This window comes from Carcharhinus amblyrhynchos, chromosome 5 (genome assembly GCF_965287045.1).
Source record: "Carcharhinus amblyrhynchos chromosome 5, sCarAmb.v2.hapA, whole genome shotgun sequence".
Classification (NCBI taxonomy): domain Eukaryota; kingdom Metazoa; phylum Chordata; class Chondrichthyes; order Carcharhiniformes; family Carcharhinidae; genus Carcharhinus; species Carcharhinus amblyrhynchos.
The window spans coordinates 104,849,027-104,867,596 of record NC_137328.1 but is presented as its reverse complement, the minus strand read 5'-3'; the positions used below and the strand labels follow the sequence as shown (position 1 = coordinate 104,867,596).

Below are 18,570 nucleotides of genomic sequence, written 5' to 3'. Positions count from 1 at the left end.
AGATCTCCCCTCATTCTTCTAAACTCTAACGAGTACAAGCCTAATTTATTCAGCCTCTCCTCACAGCTCAACCCCCTCAACTCCGGTATCAGCCCAGTAAACCTCCTCTGCACTCCCTCCAAGGCCAAAATATCCTTGTGTAAGTGCAGCGACCAAAACTGCACACAGTACTCCAGCTGCAGCCTCACCAATGCCCTATACAGCTGCAGCAAGACCTCCCTACTTTTATATTCAATCCCCCTCGCTATGAAGGCCAGCATCCCATTCGCCTTCCTGACCACCTGCTGCACCTGCAAGCTGGGTTTTTGCGACTCATGCACAAGGACCCCGAGGTCCCTCTGCACCGTCGCCTGCTGCAGTTTTTCTCCACGTAAGTAATAGTCCTTCCTACCACTATTCCTACCAAAGTGGACCACCTCGCACTTGCCAACATTAAATTCCATTTGCCATTTCCTGGCCCATTCGCCCAGCCTATCTAGATCCTTCTGCAGACTTTCCACACCCTCCGCGCAATTTGCCGTTCCACTAATCTTGGTGTCATCAGCAAATTTCGACACCATACACTCGGTTCCCTCCTCCAGATCATCTATATAAATGGTAAATAGCTGATGGTAAAAAGCTTATGATGTGAATACATGTGATGGTAATATTGTTTGGGGTCCAATCGAGAGATACATGTATAAAGAAAATGTACATTTGCAAAACTTCCTTGATGACCTCAGCAAATCATAAAGTGTTTCTCAGCCTGTTAAGTACTCCTGTATAGATGCTACGGTAACATGGCAGCTTATTTGCATTCAAACAGGTTTTAAAGCAACAAGGTGATGGAAAATTTATTTTTGTTGTTGGAGGCCATCTAAGTCAAAGGACATTGTTTCATTGCCATAGTTCCTTAGGGTAGAGTCCTAGATCCAACTATCTTCAGCTGCTTCATTAATGGCCAAAACTTTGCCTGGAGGTCACAAGTGCAAATGTTCACTGACGATTGCACTGTTAGTTCTGTCCATAGTTCCTTGGATAATGAACCAGTCTGGCTCTGCATGCAACAGGGCCTGAACAGTATCCAGATTTAGACTGATAGGTAACAAGCAGCATCTGCAACTCTCAAATGCCAGGCAGTGATCACCTCCTGCACAAGTGATTTTAATCACCTCCCTTGAGATTCAGTGATATGACCAACACTGAATTCCTCACCATCCACATTCTGGTGGTTACAATTGATGAGAAACTTAATTAGACCAGCCAGTGCTACAAGAGCAGGCCAGAGACGTGATATTCAGTTGACATTGAGTTCAAGGACTCATCTCATGACTTCCCACAGCCTTTCAGCTACCTACAGAGCACAAATCAGGAGTGCAGTGAAATAATTTCCACTTGCCTAAATAAGTGCAAGAAACTTTGGCTGTGTACACCACGAGGGAACAATCTGCTTGATTGATTCCCTAGCCACCACTTTAAACATTCATTCTCTCCACTGTTCAATAGCACTGCCAAGTGGTGCTATAATGGTATAATTACTGTGGCCACAAAAGCAGATCGGAAGCTGGGAATTCTGCGACAAATAACTTGCCCTATTGCCCAGGCCTATCCACTATCTGCAAGGTACAAGTGATGCAATACTTCATACTTGGGGTGGCACAATGGGACACTGGTTAGTATTGCTTCCTCACAGTGCCAGGGACCTGGGTTTGATTCCCGACTTGGCACCATCTGTGTGGAGTTTGCGCACACTCCCTGTGTCAGTGTGGGTTTCCTCTGAGCGCTCTAGTTTCCTCCCACAGTCAAAAGATGTGCGGTTAGATGGATTGGCCATGCTAAAATTGTCCTTCAGTATCAAGAGGGGCTAGCTAGGGTAAATGCACAGGGTTATGGGGTTAGGGCCTGGGTGGAATTGTAGTTGGTGCAGACTCGATGCACCAAATGGTCAACTCCTGCACTGTAGGATTCTATGATTCTGTGACTTGCCTGAATGAGTGCGGCTTCAACAACGCTCAAGAAGCTTGGCACTGTTCAGTGTTAAAAAAAAATTGACCTGATTGGCACCTGATCCATTCCCTCCCTCCCTCCTCCACCAATGCACAATGGCAACAGTATAATCTACAAAATGCACTGTAGGAAGGATGCACTTTCCAAACCAGTGACGTTTACCACCTAGAAGTCCAAAGGCAGCAGATGAATGGAAACAAGTTTCCCTCCAATTTGCACACCATTCTAACTTGGAGCGATCCTGCTGTTCCTTCACTTTCAAACTCCTGGAGCACTGTGGATGACCTTACAATACATGAACTACTGTGGTTCAAGGAGATGACACACCACCACCTTCATAAGGATAATTAGGGTTGGGCAATAAGTGCTGACCTAGCCAGCGACACCCACACCCCATGAAGGAATCCATTTTAAAAAGTTAGCACACAGTGACAGCAGTGGAAACCATCTAAGATGCACTGCTGCAACTTACCACGGCTCCTTTGCCAGCACCATGTAAAACAAGCAAGTTCTACTATCTGGAAGGACATGGGTGGCAGGTGCATGGAGAAGCACCAATTTCTTGGAACTACATTGCTGTCCCTTCGCTGTTGTAGAGTTCAAATCATGAAAATGCCTACTTAATGGCGCTTTTGGAGTAACATCTTCGTTGGGCTGCAGCTGTTCAAAATATGACTCACCATCACCATTTTGGGATCATTTGTGCATGTGCAATATTTGCTAGCCTTGCTGGCTCCTGTGGCATAACAAGCTTCTCAAAAAATGGCCAAATAATTTGTTTTAGTGACGTGTTGAGAAATGAATGCTAACCAAAATATGGGGAAAGATTCTGAGTAGTGTTTTCAAAATCCAGGTACAGTGGGCTTCACAGCACCAGGGACCCGGGTTCGATTCCCAGCTTGGCTCACTGTGTGTGTGGAGTTTGCACATTCTCCCTGTGTCTGCTTGGGTTTCCTCCAGGTGCTTCCTGAAAGAAGTGCTGGTTAAGTGCATTGACCTGAACAGGCGCCGGACTGTGGCGACTTGGGGAATTTCACAGTAACTGCATTGCAGTGTTAATGTAAGCCTTACTTGTGACTAATAAATAAACTTTAACTTTAGAGGACATAAGGTGAGGGGAGATTCAAAAGAAGTTTCTAACATTATGTAAGATTTTGAAAGGCTGAATGGAAAATGGTTATTTGCTCTGCATGGAGAGCCAATGACCAGGAACTTAATAACTTAACATGATAAAGTGTGGAGGATTTTCTTCAAAGAGCGAGTTGTGCTGTGCCAGAGGGAATGCAGAAACCATTGCATTTTTAAAGAGCACATTGAAAAATATTTGAGATATAGGAAGATGCAGAATCATTGGGAAGAGGGCTGGACAGTATGATTAGATTTAAATTATTGAAGATGAGCCAGTGGTTGTATTCTATACTATAAACTATCTGTCATCAATCCAATCTTGTGCCCATGTCAGTATGCTTTTAAATGAGAAAATGGCATTCAGCTTATCCAGTTAGTTGTCTTATTTTAAGCCTAGCATTGCCATCATTGTTTTTTTTTGTTAGTGCCTGACCATTCCACATCACTTTTGTTCCAAAAGAAATGGGGTGGCACAGTGGCCAGCATTGTTGCCTCACAGCGCCCAGAACCTGGATTCAATTCCTGGCTTGGGTCACTGTTGGTGCAGAGTCTGCATATTCACTCATGCCTGCATGGGTTTCCTCCAAGTGCTCAGGTTTCCTCCCACAGTCCGAAAGACGTGCCGATTACACACATTGGTCATGTTAAATTCTCCCTCAGTGTACCCGAACAGGCGCCGGACTGTGGCGACTAGGGGATTGTCATAGTAACTTCATCGCAGTGTTAATGTAAGCCTACTTGTGAGACTAATAAATAAACTTTAAACTTGAAATCCGCTTTAGTTGGTCCTAATCGAGTCCACAAGTCAGTGGCTTGGCTGGTCATTTTCTGAATGCAAAGGTCTTAATGGGAAAAAGTAGTATTTGGAAAATATGGAGATGGAGTCTCTGGTCTGGAGAAATTGTAGTAAGAAGTCTGACAACACCAGGTTTAAGTCCAACCGATTTATTTGACAGTAAACTCACAAGCTTTTGAGGTTAACCTCTTCGTCAGGTGAATGGAGAGCTTGTGAGTTTACTATTAAATAAATCGGTTGGACTTAAACCTGGTGTTGTCAGACTTCTTACTGTGTTTACCCCAGTCCAATGCCAGCATCTCCACATCTGGAGAAATTGTCAGTTTTGACACATGGATGTGCAATAGGAGCATGCTTTGACTGCATCTTGCTTTGTAACCTAGAATTCCTGCCTTTGTTTTTCTCATGACCCAACTTCAGGGCACAGTGATCCAAAACTTGGAATTGTTGCTTTTGTCTGAAATCTTTTCTCCTACCTTTTAGAGAATAGTCATCCACCTCCATCTCTCTCTATTGGTAGTGTAATTGAAATGGAAATTTACTGCATCAAGTAATGACATGCGGTACTATTCTAGGTAAGGTCCTGCCCAGTTTCAGTTGAGGTTGCGAACAGGATGAAATAAAATGGGGTATTACTAACTATTTGGTTATCCCAAGACAGGCACCAGATCTGAAGAAAGTGCAGCTGAACTATTTTCCCTTATCCCCTCTTTTTTGTTAAAAATGTTCGCTTGACTATTGTATCAGCACCTTGGGTGAGATTCTCTGGCTGCGCTTGCCCCAAAACCGGATAACTCCCCGCGCCGTATCCCCCCCCACCCCCACCCCCCCCGCCCGTCTGCTACGATTCTCATGGTGAGTGGGATGGAAGAATTCACCTTGTATTAAAGTTGCCACTGGAACCTGTTTGGCAAGTTGAACATAGTTTCTATTTTCTTCCCTTCTAGGCTTCCTGATGGCTTCACACAGTTGCTGAACCTGACCCAACTTTACCTAAATGATGCCTTTTTGGAGTTTTTGCCAGCAAACTTTGGAAGGTAAGCAAACTACTTTCTTCCCAAATTTGTCTTAGTAGCAGTTCAGACATTTCTGGATTAACTGCTTACTTTGAATCCATTGAAGCTCCACTTTGTGAATTGTGTGTTTGTTCATTGTTGTAATATCTCCCTGTCAAACCGCTCTCCGCTGTTGCATTTCTTTCTTCTCTCTCTCTCTCAAATGATCACTTGGCAAAGAGCAAAGTAGTCAATACCCCTTTTGGTCTCTGAGAGGCTGACGGAGGTGCCTATGAGTAACCCAGTGGATTCCATCAACTTTTCCCCTTGAGATAATGATGCATCATCCTCACATGCATGTTTCCCAGTTGATCATTTCACTTTGAAAAAGTAGATTTGTAATAGAATCAAAATATTTTTATTCATACAAGGAGCCCATCACACTTCTTAAAATAAGAGAAAGACAGACTGAAACGTGGAAAGGAAAGAAAATAGGGGGGGCAGGTGGAGTGGGGATGGTAGGTGAAGACTGAGTTTCCAGTTTGAAGTAGTTCAACTCAGATGGGAATCCATCCCTCCCAGGGTATGTTTGCTGGTAGTGAAGGCAGCTTTCCATTGTCCGCCAACAAGATCTTCCAGCCCCACCGAAATTGGTCATTTGCATTGGTTGCCAGCAGCACTGCTGGGGAACTTGCAGTAGGGATCACATTCGGTGGGACTGGAAGATCCTGCTAGCAGGAAGGATCTCTGTGTTGAGTCCAGAAGGCTTTAAAGTGTCTAATCGAAAGATGAGATGCTATTACTGAAGCTTTTGCTGAGCTTCACTGGAGCAGGCTAAGGACAGAGATCTTATTGTAAGAAGAGGGTGGAGTATTACATTTTCTTACTCTGTCAGCATTCCCTTTAACCCTGTAAGGCTGGTGATTCAGAAGTATCACTTCTGTCACTGTCTCTTGCCAACCTATCACAGACCCCTTCTTTGTTCTTTTTTTCCCCCCCACCCATCTCTTCCTCAAAACCAATTATATCTCTAACTTTTCTCAGATTGGATGAAAGGTCATCGACCTGAAGCAATATTCTGCTTCTCTGTCCACATTTGCTTCCTCCACCCACCACCCCTGCCCCACCCGTCCATTTCCTTCCTCTTCATGTTTCAGTCTTTTAACATCAAGCAAGTGTGATGGGTTCCTTGTATGATCAAAAATGTTTTGCTAAAGAAGGAATACAGTGAAGGTTGACCAGGCTGATTCCTAGGATGGCAGGTCTATCATGTAAGGAGAGACTCCGTCGGTTAGGATGATATTCACTGGAGTTTAGAAGAGTGAGAGGGGATCTCATACAAGTTTATAAAATTCTAACAGGGTAAATTACACAGGATAGATTCAGAAAGAGAGTTCCCAGTTGTGGGCAAGTCCAGAATTAGGGGTCATAGTTTGAGGATAAATGGAAAACCTTTTAGGACTGAAGTGAGGAGAAATTTCTTCACCATGAGAGTGGAATTCACTACCACAGAAAGTAGTTGAGGCCAAAGTGTCTGATTTCATGAAGAAATTAGATGTAATTCTTGTGGTTAAAGCAATCAAGGGAATATGGTGGGGATCAGGATATTGAATTTGATGATTAGTCATGATGGTGGAGCAGGCTCGAAGGGCCAAATGGCTAACTGCTGCTTCTATTTTCTGTGTCTCTATTTTGAATCTCTTACAAATGAGCGCTTTTTCAAAGTTGGAAAGCATGCATGTGAAGGTGATGCATCGTTATCGCACAAGGAAAACAGTGGCTGAATCCACTAGGTACTCATGAGTGCCCCAGAGTATTGAGTGTTTTCAGCATTTTCTGTTTTTATTTCAGAGTTCCAGCATGTGCAGTATTCTGTTTTTTGTCCAGCAATAGAAGTTGCCCTCTGAGCCAACTGTGCATTGTTCAATGTGATTCAAATAAACATTGTAGGTTTAATGTTGGTAGCTTGTTACTGAATGCTGTGAAACATCTCTTAGCTTACAACTAGTTCTTGTGGCCAGGTTTAAAAATGTAATACTTCTGTAGTGGGTAGTTAAATGTGTTGCAGTTGTATTCCCAAACAAGATTGCTTTGGTGATGGTTGTGCCCAGGTAAGCTCCGCAATAAGTATGTGCAGCAGACTACAAGTTTCACTTACCTCAGTCATACTGTTTGATCTGCTTCTCATTTTCAAAGAGCAAATGTAAACGGCAAAATGATTAATGTGGGTGATGAAGAAGCTCTCTGATTCAAAATCTGAGTCTTCCTGAATCTATACAGTTGCCTTTAACTTTCCATTATGGGGGTTGGTTTAGCTGGATTGACTGGACAGCTGGTTAGTGTTGCAAGCAGGTTGGTTCAATTCCAGTACCGGCTAAGGTTATTTATGAAGGCCCACCTTCTCAATCTTGACTCTTGCCTGAGGTGTGGTGATCCTCAGGTTAAATCACCACCAACCTCTCATCATCTGGGACTGTGGCGACTTAACCTTTTAACTTATTCCCTATATATTAGGAAGTTGAAGTATATAAGATCCTGAATGGTCTTGACAAGGAGGATGTGACAAGGATGTTTTCTCTTCTGGGTGAATCCAAAACTAGGGGACACTGATTGGGGGTTGCTTGTTTAGGACAGATGAGGAGAATTGTTTTCTCTGATGGCTGTGCGACTTTTGAACTTTGTGCATCTGAAGGCGAGGAGGGCAAGCTCATTGAATATTTTTACGGCAGAGATCAATGTATTCTTAGACAAGGGGATCAAAGGTTATTGGAGGTAGATGGGAATGTGGAATTAGATATACAAACAGATCAGCCATGATATTATGGCATGGCAGATCATGCTCAAAAGGCCGAATGGCCTACTTCTGCTCCTATTTCATATGTTTGTATACGCTTTGCACTCTGGTGTAAAACTGATCTATTCATGCTGCTATGGAAGTTGCACTGTTTGTTTGCATTATCAAGATAAGATCACACCAGGCTATATGTTAGTTTTACATTGAGTATCTAGAAAAATCTCTTTTTTTGTTTAGTGGTTTTTGTGCGAGTACATTTTTATTTAAAGTTGTTTACGTAGCAGGGCAGCAGGTAAGGTTCATTAGGCTGACCCTGAGATGAAGTGGTTGTCTCATGAGGAAAGGTTGAGTCTATAATCATTGCAGTTCAGGAGAATGAAAGGTGATCTTATTGAAATAGGCAACATTCTGAAGGGTTTTGAAGAGTAAGCTGCTAGGAGGATGTTTCCCCTTGTGGGTGAATTGGGAGTTAGTTTCAAAACATGGGGTCTCCTATTTTAAGATAGAAATGAGGAGGAATTTCTTCTTTAAGCATCTTGAATCTTTGGAATTCTCCACCCCAGTGAGAAGTGGAGCCTGGTTCATTGAATGTGCTCAAGGCTCCATTAGTTAGATCTCCATGGGAGTCAAAGGTAATGGGGGATAGGAAGAAATATAGGGTTAGGGCTCACAATTATATCAGCTATCACCTTATTTCACCTCCTATTCCTTATGTGCTTGTATTCTTGTGGGAGATAGATGTTGGTAAAATACAACAATGGCCTTTGTAGAACATTGCTAAAACACACCTGCGACTATTTTAAATGAAGCAACATAAAACTATGACGTCATGTCTTAGCACATGTTGCAGGAGTTGCTGTTCATATCCTCTCTAACATGGGTGTTTACTTCCTGTAATGGAATATATGAATAAAATCACATTCATCCTGGAAGCATAGATCATTGGAGGATCAGGGTGGAAACAATGAAAATCAAATGACCCTAGAGATGTGATATAAATAAAATCTTGCTTTACAGGTGAAGTATTGACTCGGCAAAGCTTTGTCTATATAAAGCATTAAAATCAGCTGAAACACTCCATGCAGTTAGGGAGTCGGTGTGGACTGTTGCATTTACATAATCTACTTAACAGAAATGTGAATTATAATACAGTATTTAGTTACATTTTATTTTTACCTAAATAATTGACGTGGAGTGAGCTGGTTTTCACTTGATGGGATATGCAGGTGGCAGCGAGCATTTGCTGTTCAATGCTGAGTTTTATCTGGATCTGAGTTTCAGTTAATAAGTTATGCACATTTTCAAGGCCATGCATCATCTTATCCATTATAATTATGACTGATACAGAGCGTTTTTCCTTCTGTAATGGCATTCAACAGAAATAATTCTTGTAATTTGAAATGTATATTGTACAAAGGTCATCTTCCATTTTCCGATGAAAGGTGATCAACTTAATTGACTCTGTTCTGTGAAACAAAAGGTAGAGTGTATCAGTTAATCTCTCCCCTTCAATTTAATGAATAAATGTATCATAAACCAGACACAACATTTTATACTGAAATGTTGCAGGACTTATGGATTTTTTTTTAAAGACCTGATGTTGACGATCAGGACGTTCCTCTTTGTAGTGTGGAGTACTTTCTCAGCACAAATTAAAGTCTCCTTCCTAGGTTACCACCTCACAGCCATTACTGTGTATTTCACGTTTATGGTTTACACAATGTAGTCGATGTTTTTTTTTGGAGTGCATACTTGTGACTTTTTTGAGTCAGATTCTCAGGCTTCTGATCTGTTGGCTTTGCACCTCACGTTCTTCATTCTATTCCCAGCTAAGAAGGAGGATATCATAGAATCCCTGCAGTGCAGAAGGAGGCCATTCGACCCACCTGAGTCCGTACTGACTCTCTGACAGAGTATCTTATCCAAGCCCTATCCTTGTAACCCCATGTATTTACCTCACCAATCCCCCTAACCTACACAACTTGGGGGTACACTAAGCGGCTATTTAGTATTAAAAAGATTTAATGTGCACATCTTTCAGCTGTGGGGGGAAACTGGAGAACCCAGAAGAGACCCGCCAAGACAGAGGGGGATGTGCAAACTCCACACAGAATAACCTAAAGCCAGAATTTAACCTGGGTCCCTGGCATTGAGGCAGTGGTGGTAACTATTGTGCCACTGTGCCACCCTAAATATCATTAACTTTCCTTCCAATTTCTGCCTTTCCTTCACCTTCACATGGGACATCTGACTCAATAATCTCCATTTCTGGAGAAAGACTTAACTGTTGTAAGCCCAATGATTCCCACAAGTATCTTTATTACGCTACCTCACAGCCTGTTTCCCATAATCACTTTACTCCATTCTTCCACTTTTTCCATCTCCATTGCATCAATTCTGACAATGCAGCCACGTATGCCAGTATTCCTGATGTGTTTTCCTTATTCCTTAACTGAAGAATGTTCTCTGCTATGTTTGGCAGGACCCTTGACCGCCCTCTTTCCCGTACTACTTCCCTCCCTCTTACCTCACCTTTCAAGACCAGAAATGGGGGTCTCGTTGTTCTCATCTTCCTGCTCAATAGCCTCCACATACAATCAGTGTTCTTCTGCCACTTCCTCCACCTCAGGCGCAATTTCATCACCAAACACAGTTATCTGCCAACATTTCCTCAGAACATTCTGAACGGACTATTCCACCTGGAGCGCCCTTGTCCTCTCCTTCCATTAGACCAACACACCATTGTCTTCCAACAACGACCTTCCTGTGCAAGTAAAGAATATGCATCACCTGCCTATTCACCACCACCTTCCCACTTCCTGAGACCCCAAACACTCCTTTCAAGTGAAACAGCAATGTATTTGTACTATTTTTAATTTAGTCACGTATCCGCTGCTCAGGATGTGGTCTCCTCTGCATTGCAGAGACCAGACATGGCGATTGCATTGCTGAGCACCTCCATTCATTCCACAAGTGTGCTCCTGAGCTTCCACACTCTTGCCATTTTAATTCTCCAACCCACACTCGATGCTCAGCTTCTTACACCGCTCCACTGACTCTTTACAAAAGCTGAAAGAAAAGCTGCTCATCTTCTGAATCGGCATTTTACTGCCTCCCAGGATCAACATTGGTCTGAATTTTCCTTTGGTTTTGAGAATGAAAAACAGGAACAGGTTATTCGGCCTACCCATGTTGTCCTATCTAGACCAACTGCCTGTATCCTCTATTCCCTGTCTGTTCATGTGCCTATCTAGATAAGTCCTAAATGTTGGTAATGTGTCTGCCTCAACCACCTCACTTGGCAGTGCATTCTGGGCCCTCACCACCTTCCGAGTAAAAAAAAAAAGCTTACCCCGCACATCTCTACTGAACCCTTCCCCCTCCATCTCCAACTTGTACTCCCTTTTAATTGTCATTTCTATCCTGGGAAAAAGCTCCCAACTGTTCACCTTATCTATGCCTCTCATAACTTTATAAAATTATATCGTCCTTCAGCCTCTGTCTTTCCAGGTAGAACAGTCTGAGCTTATGCAATCTCTGCTCATAGCTAATACCCTCCATACCAGGTGGCAAGCATCCTGGTAAACGTTTTCGATGTGCCCTTCAAAGCGACCAGAATGGAACATCGCATTCCAAATGTGGTGTAACCGACATTTTGTAGAACTGCAATATAATTTGTCGACTTTTATACTAAGTGCCCCGGCAGATGAAAGCAAGCATGCCCCCCCCACCGCCACCCCTGCCCTTTGCTCTGGCCACTGTTCTTGCTGTCCTCTGTCCCTGGTAGACCTTTCTCCTCATCGGTATCCAAAAGGTCATGCATGTTAGATATGGGGACAGTCATAGGGGACTTCTGCACCAGCTGCCTAACCTGTCTGACGGTCACTCATCTATCTTCCTGCACCTTGGGTGTGACCACATCTCTGTAGCTATTATCTATAATATGCTCCTCAGTGCTTCCAGGTGTTGAAAACGTTAGCATCATGACTTCACTGAAATGGAATGAAATATTCCACAGTGACTTCAAGAGCCTTGTGTTGGGCAGAGTATTACAGTGATCCCGAAATTGTTGTCCTGTAGGTCTATGCTGCTCCACTGGGTGTGCCACAGAGATTCACATGAATGCAATCTCCATTACAATCGTGAATTGATAAAAACTTCCACTCTTAGTCTCGTTGAAAGAACCCTGCAGAAAGTTGCACCTGTTGAATTGTTCATTGATTCAGAGGAGCTGGGCATCACTGACTTGACCAGAATTCAATGCCCATCCCAACCCGAGGTGTAATTGAGTTTTTAATGGTGGACTAGCTTCATAATTACTGCTAAACTCACCCCGCTGACCCTGAGGGGCTAAATGTTTTAGAAGAGTTCCACATGGTGGCACAGTCGTCGGCACTGCTGTCTCACAGCGTCAGGGACCCAGGTTCAATTCAGGCCTTGTTTACCATCTGTGTGGAGTTTGTGTTTCCTCCCTGTGTTCTGCATGGGTTTCCTCCAGGTGCTCTGGTTTGCTTCCACTGTCCAAAGATGTGCAGGTTCAGTTGATTGACCATGCTAAAAAATTGACCCTAGTGTCAGGGGGATTAACAGGGTAAATGTCTGGGGTTACTCGAATAGGGCCTGGGTGGGATTGTGGTCGGCACAGACTCAATGAGCTGAATAGCCTCCTTCTTTACTGTAGGGATTCTATGATTATTAAAAAGTCGGTATTTTTATTTTAGCTTCTATTTTTGAGCAATCTGAAAGTTTAAGTTCAACAGTGAAGTGTTTCAAGTACTTCTAACTCCCTGGTTTGCTGAGTGTGTATACCTGCCTTCCTTGCTGGCACTACAAGTGGTGCATGCAAAGGCATCTCTGGATCTGGCGCCAGACCTTAAACTGCCATTGGGAAAGGAGAAATACCCACCACAGTAATCGCTAAATCTTTGTGGTTCGCTTCCTTTGAGATTCAGCAGCGAGCATTCTTGCTTTGCAGCTGACTGCAAAATCTGAACCACAATGTTCAACAATTTCAGATCCGAACCAATTTTTCCATTTTATTTTTGGACGGCAGGTGATGAGAATTATCACACCTGCCCATCATAGATCTTCCCTTTTGTAGTTAACCATTAAGTTTTTATCTTCCAATTTGGTGGAATTTTGATGACTTAAAACCATAACTCTGTTGCCTAACTTGCCGAGTGTTTGCAGCATTTTCTGTTTTTCTATGCTTCTTGGCATTTTTCTTGTGTGTGATCAGGACAATACTTGAGTTTTTAATTCTTCCCTGAAAGGAATATTAATTAATGGGTGCTATTCTGGTTGGCGGTTGGTGACTAGTGGAGTGCCGCAGGGATCGGTGCTGGGGCCTCAACTGTTTAGCATTTACATAGACGATCTGGAGGAGGGGGCTGAGTGTGGGGTAAGAAAATTTGCTGATGACACGAAGATGAGTGGATAAGCAAATTGCGTGGAGGGTGTGGAAAGTCTGCAGAGAGATCTGGATAGGCTGAGTGAGTGGGCGAGGACCTGGCAGATGGAATATAACGTTTGCAAATGTGAGGTTATCCACTTTGGTAGAAATAATAGTAGGAGGGATTATTATTTAAAGGGTGACAAGCTGCAGCATGCTACTGTGCAGAGGGACCTGGGGTCCTTGTGCACGAATTGCAAAAACCCAGTCTGCAGGTGCAGAGGTGGTCAAGAAAGCGAATGGAATTTTGGCCTTTATAGTGAGGGGGATTGAATATAAAAGCAGGGAGGTCTTGCTGGAACTGTACAAGGCACTGGTGAGGCTGCAACTGGAGTACTGTGTGCAGTTTTGGTCCCCTTATTTGTGAAAGGATATATTGGCCTTGGAGAGTACAGAGAAGGTTCACCAGGCTGATACCAGAGATGAGGGCGTTGGCTTATGAGGAGAGATTGAATAGACTGGGCCTGTACTTGTTGGCGTTTAGAAGCTGAGGGCATATCTTATAGAGACTTACAAGATATTGAAGGGGCTAGATATGTTAGAGGTAGAGAGATTCTTTCTGCTTAGAAAGGAAAACAGAACTAGAGGGCACAGCCTCAAAATAAAGGGGGGACAGTTTAGAACGGAGTTGAGGAGGAACTTCTTCACTCAAAGGATAGTGAATCTCTGGAATTCTCTGCCCATTGATGTGATGGAGGCTACCTCGTTGAATATATTTAAGTCACGGGTAGATAGATTTCTGATAGACAAGGGAATTAAGAGTTATGGGGAGAAAGCGGGAAAGTGGAACTGAGCCACTTCAGATCAGCCATGATCTTATTGAATGGCGGGGCAGGCTCGAAGGGCTAGATGGCCTACTCCTGCTCCTATTTCTTATGTTGTTATTAATGGAGGAATGTATACATGTCTCGATATGGCCAAAGACATGCAGCTTAGGTGGATTGACCATGCTGAATTGCCTCGTAGTGTCCAAAGGTGGTAGGCTTTGTGGATTAGCCAAGATAAATTTGAGGTTTGAGGTGGGGGGAGGGGGGGGGTGCGGTAGTGTGTGCTGGGTAGAATGCTCTTTCAAAGAATCAATGCAGATGTGATGGGTTGAATGGCCTCCTTTCTGCACTGTTCTATGGCAGTTGAATATACAGCACCTTGGGATATGAAATTTGTTGATTATCTCCACCTTATCTTTCCTGTCGCTTCTAATTAGTTTTGCCCTTTCTCTAATTGTAAGAGGAGGAGATCCTGGTTGCGTTTATTTTACATCCATTAATCACTCTTGGAATTAAGTTTGCATATCAGCCACTTCATTTCAGTTTTTTGGGTTAAGCTACCTCTTTCCTCAGGACTTTGTATCCGTATACTGCAGAGTCATAACTCGAGGTTACACAATTTTTTTTCAAGATTACACCTAAATTTGCAGCTTTAGTTGAACCTTTTCAGGAGGAGGAGCCTTTTGAAATTTATTTGCCCATCAGAATGTGTTTTGCAAAGGAACTGGAAGATGCCCTTTGAATAAGGAAAGTCATATTTGTGATAACACTTTGGCTGACCTTTCAGCTTGGGTCATGGGACTCTTGCAGTCGATTGTTCTTTTTACATTTGCATCTGGTCTCTTGCAGTCTGACTAGTGGAATGTTCCATCTGCATGTTAGCTGAACTTCCCCCCCTTTTTAGAAGAAAAGGGTCAGTTTCCAATAACTTAAGTTCTCTAATGGTGATTAACTAGGATGTCGGTGAAATCACTGCAAAGAGTGGTATACAATAACATCTGAAGAAATAAAAGGGTTTAAAAAGACGTAGCAATTGAAGCTATATTAAGAGCCAATTTGTCATTCATAAGCACAGCGGACCCTTAAAATTCTCTCAGACATTTGTGTCTGCGTGATTGCAACAAAAGCGCACAGACACTCTGTCTTTAGCAGATCAGAAGAGGAGACAGTTATTCAGACTGCATATGGCAACTTTTATGGGGGGAAAAAAAGTGGGTCTTTTGTTGCTGCCAGCTGTATGGAGATCAGGTCAGTTAAGTTGAGTGCCATCCACAGTGTGGCAACTGCATGTCTGCAAATGACAGTTGTTATGTCTTAAAGTACCGTTTGGGACAGGGTTGAAGCAGAGTCACACTCTGTTTATGCAAACTGATCGACAAAACTTGTCAGTTTTATTAAAGAATTCATTTTCATCTTTGATTGCAATATCCAGATCTCACTTATACATCCCTGGGAAAAGTTAGTGGAAACAACAATGTGTGAATTACTTGTGCCTCTAAGTTTTTGAGTTACTTGACGAGTAGAAAATAGCTTGCTGTATGCTGCTATAACTGAATTAAAGCCATTATTTTCTTCAAATGTTTCTGTTTTTAATTCTAAATCCCAGTTTGCTTGGGGCTTTGTAAGTAATTGGGCTTGGGTGGAAAATGATTATACTTCTTAGAGGAGCTTTGTAAATGTGTGTTGAGTGGGAGAGATGGGGATGAAGTAGAGTAGGATGCACCGAGGATTAATCATGGGATCATGATTGTTAATTTACTTAAATGACTTGGATTTGAAACCTTAGTGTAAATTGGTGATAGATGTGTTTGGTGATGAAGGGATAGAAGTAGTGGTTTCAGAGCAAGTATCTCAACTTCAAATTAGACCAATTTGAACAGATGATGACAGATCAGATTTAATGAATGCAAGTGTAAAATGCATTTCATCCAATTCTGTTATTTATGCGTTTAGCCTGGTCTGCCTATGAAGATTGCAATGCTAGTGACGGTGATCGTTTAAATTTGCCTCATCTTACAAGAGACTAAAAAGCTTTATTTTAAGAAAATTTACAATGTTTACCATGTATCATCTCCTTCCCCACACTGGCCCGGATTCTGTTGAGATGATAATATTGAGATTAACTGCATTCACTGTTATGATGGGGAAAAACTCACAACAGCTTCCGGCGTCCTGTACATACATAGTTGGACTTGGCAACGTTAGCGAGGAGAACTTTGTGCCTTTTTCATGCCTTGATTTGATGTTTAGGTTGTAGCTGAGTGGTTCACTTGCTTTTGCTCATGTTCCTTGCAGCAGTTTGATACAAGTGAATGGTTTGATCGTCCACTTTGGGGTGCAGTTAATGGGCCAGCTTTGCTGTTGCGGGGCTGGAATTGCTAGGATGGCAGCTTGGTTTTCATGACAATTCCACATGGTCTCTTACTAGCTGGACCTGTTCAAGCTGTCATGGTGGGATTTGAACTTGTGTTCTCTGAATTGTCAGTCCAATTTCTAGGTGCCTAGTCCAGTTATATAACCATTGAGGTGCTCTCTGATCTCTTTTAGTTGTTATTTTGAAAAGGACAGATTTTTTTGTCTCAAGGGGAGTTTGAATCCATCTCAGTTTGAGGAATAAGGAAGTGTAATATATGTGCGAGTGAAAGGTATAGGGATTGAAAACTTGTTAAGAAGTCTCACAACACCAGGTTAAAGCCCTAACAAGTTTATTTGGTAGCACAACCACTGGCTTTTGGAGCGCTACCCCTTCATCAGGTAAGTGGGAGTTCTGTTCACAAACAGGGCATATAAAAACACAAACTCGATTTACAAAATAATGGTTGGAATGCGAGTCTTACAGATAATCAAGTCTTAAAGGTGCAGACAGTGTGAGTGGAGAGAGGGTTAAGCACAGGTTAAAGAGATGTGTATTGTCTCCAACCAGAACAGTTAGTTAGATTCTGCAAGCCCAGGCAAGTCGTGGGGGTTACAGGTAGTGTGACATGAACCCAAGATCCTGGTTGAGGCCATCCTCATGTGTGGAACTTGGCTATCAGTCTCTGCTCAGCAACTGTGTTGTCGTGTGTCATGAAGGCTGCCTTTGAGAATGGTCACCTGAAGCTCAGAGGCCAAATGTCCATGACCACTGAAGTGTTCCCAACGGGAAGAGAACACACTTGCCTGGTGATTGTCGAGTGGTGTTCATTCATCTGTTGTCGTAGCGTCTGCATGCTCTCCCTTTGCCTCGGGGCATCCTTTTCCTGCAGTGTATCAGGTAGACAACATTGGCAAGTGTATATACTGTGTACCTGCTGGACGGTGTTCTCACGTGAAATGATGGCATCCATGTCAATGATCCGGCATGTCTTGCAGAGGTTGCTGTGGCTGGGTTGTATGGTGTCGTGGTCACTGTTCTCCTGAAGGCTGGGTAGTTTACTGCGGACAATGGTCTGTTTGAGATTGTGAGGTTGTTTGAAGGCAAGAAGTGGGGTGTGGGGATGGACTTGGCAAGATGTTCGTCTTCATCAATGATATTTGAAGGCTCTGGGGAAGTACTGGGTGACGTAGGGTACTTTGTCCAACGTGATTCATTTTGGTAGGACAAACTTGAATGCGGATTACAGGATCAATGGCAGGGTTCTGAGGAATGTGGAGGAATAGAGATCTTGGGGTTCATATCCACAGATCTCTGAAGGTTGCCACTCAAGTGGATAGTGTTGTGAAGAAAGCTCATAGTGTGTCAGGGTTTATTAACAGAGGGTTTGAGTTTAAGAGCCGTGGGGTTGTGCAGCAACTATACTGGACGTTGGTGAGACCACATTTGGAATATTGTGTTCAGTTCTGGTTACCTCATTATAAGAAAGGTGTAGAAGCATTGGAGAGAGTGCAGAGGAGATTTACCAGGATGCTGCCTGGTTTGGAGGGTAGGTCTTATGAGGAAAGGTTAAGGACGCTGGGGATTTTCTCTTTAGAGCGGAGGAGGATGAGAGGCGAGTTACTAGAGGTTTATAAGATGATGAAGGGGATAGATAGAGTGGACGTGCAGAGACTGTTTCCTCAGGTGGGTGTAGGTGTTACTAGGGGGCATAACTATAAGGTTCATAGTAGGAGATATAGGAGGGATGTCCGAGGTAGATTCTTTAGAGCGTGGTTGGAGTTGTGGAATGCACTACCTGCTGTGATGGTTGAGTCGGACACTTTAGGAACTTTCAAGCGGTTATTGGATAGGCACATGGAGTACACCAGAATGATAGGGATAGCTTGATCTTGGGTTTGGACTTAGCTGGACACAACATTGAAGGCCGAAGGGTCTGTACTGTGCTGTACTGTTCGATGTTCTATGTGTCCCGTGTTTTTCTTCTGAGGAGGTAGGTACGGTTTTTTGCTGTGGCGCGTCAGAACAGTCGAGCACCATATCCTGTAAGAACACTAACTGTCCTGGCTGGAGACGATACACATCTCTTTAACCTGTGCTTAACCCCCTCTCCACTATATTGTCTGTACCTTTAAGACTTGATTACCTGTAAAGACTCGTATTCCAACCATTATTTTGTAAATTGAATTTGTGCCTTTATATGCCCTGTTTATGAACTGAACTCCCACTCTCCTGATGGAGCAGTGCTTCGAAAGCTTGTGGCTTGTGCTACCAAATAAACCTGTTGGACTTTAACCTA

General features: G+C 43.1%; 1 protein-coding gene across 2 annotated transcripts in view; it reads left to right on the top strand.

The window, feature by feature from the left end:
• erbin (erbb2 interacting protein) overlaps window positions 1-18,570 on the top strand; it is a 242,877-nt gene that overhangs the window by 130,805 nt on the left and 93,502 nt on the right. For both annotated transcript variants that reach the window (XM_080189380.1, XM_080189379.1), the window contains exon 5: window positions 4,858-4,947. In XM_080189380.1, the coding sequence (XP_080045506.1) occupies window positions 4,858-4,947 (90 nt within the window). The remainder of the gene's footprint in view (window positions 1-4,857; window positions 4,948-18,570) is intronic.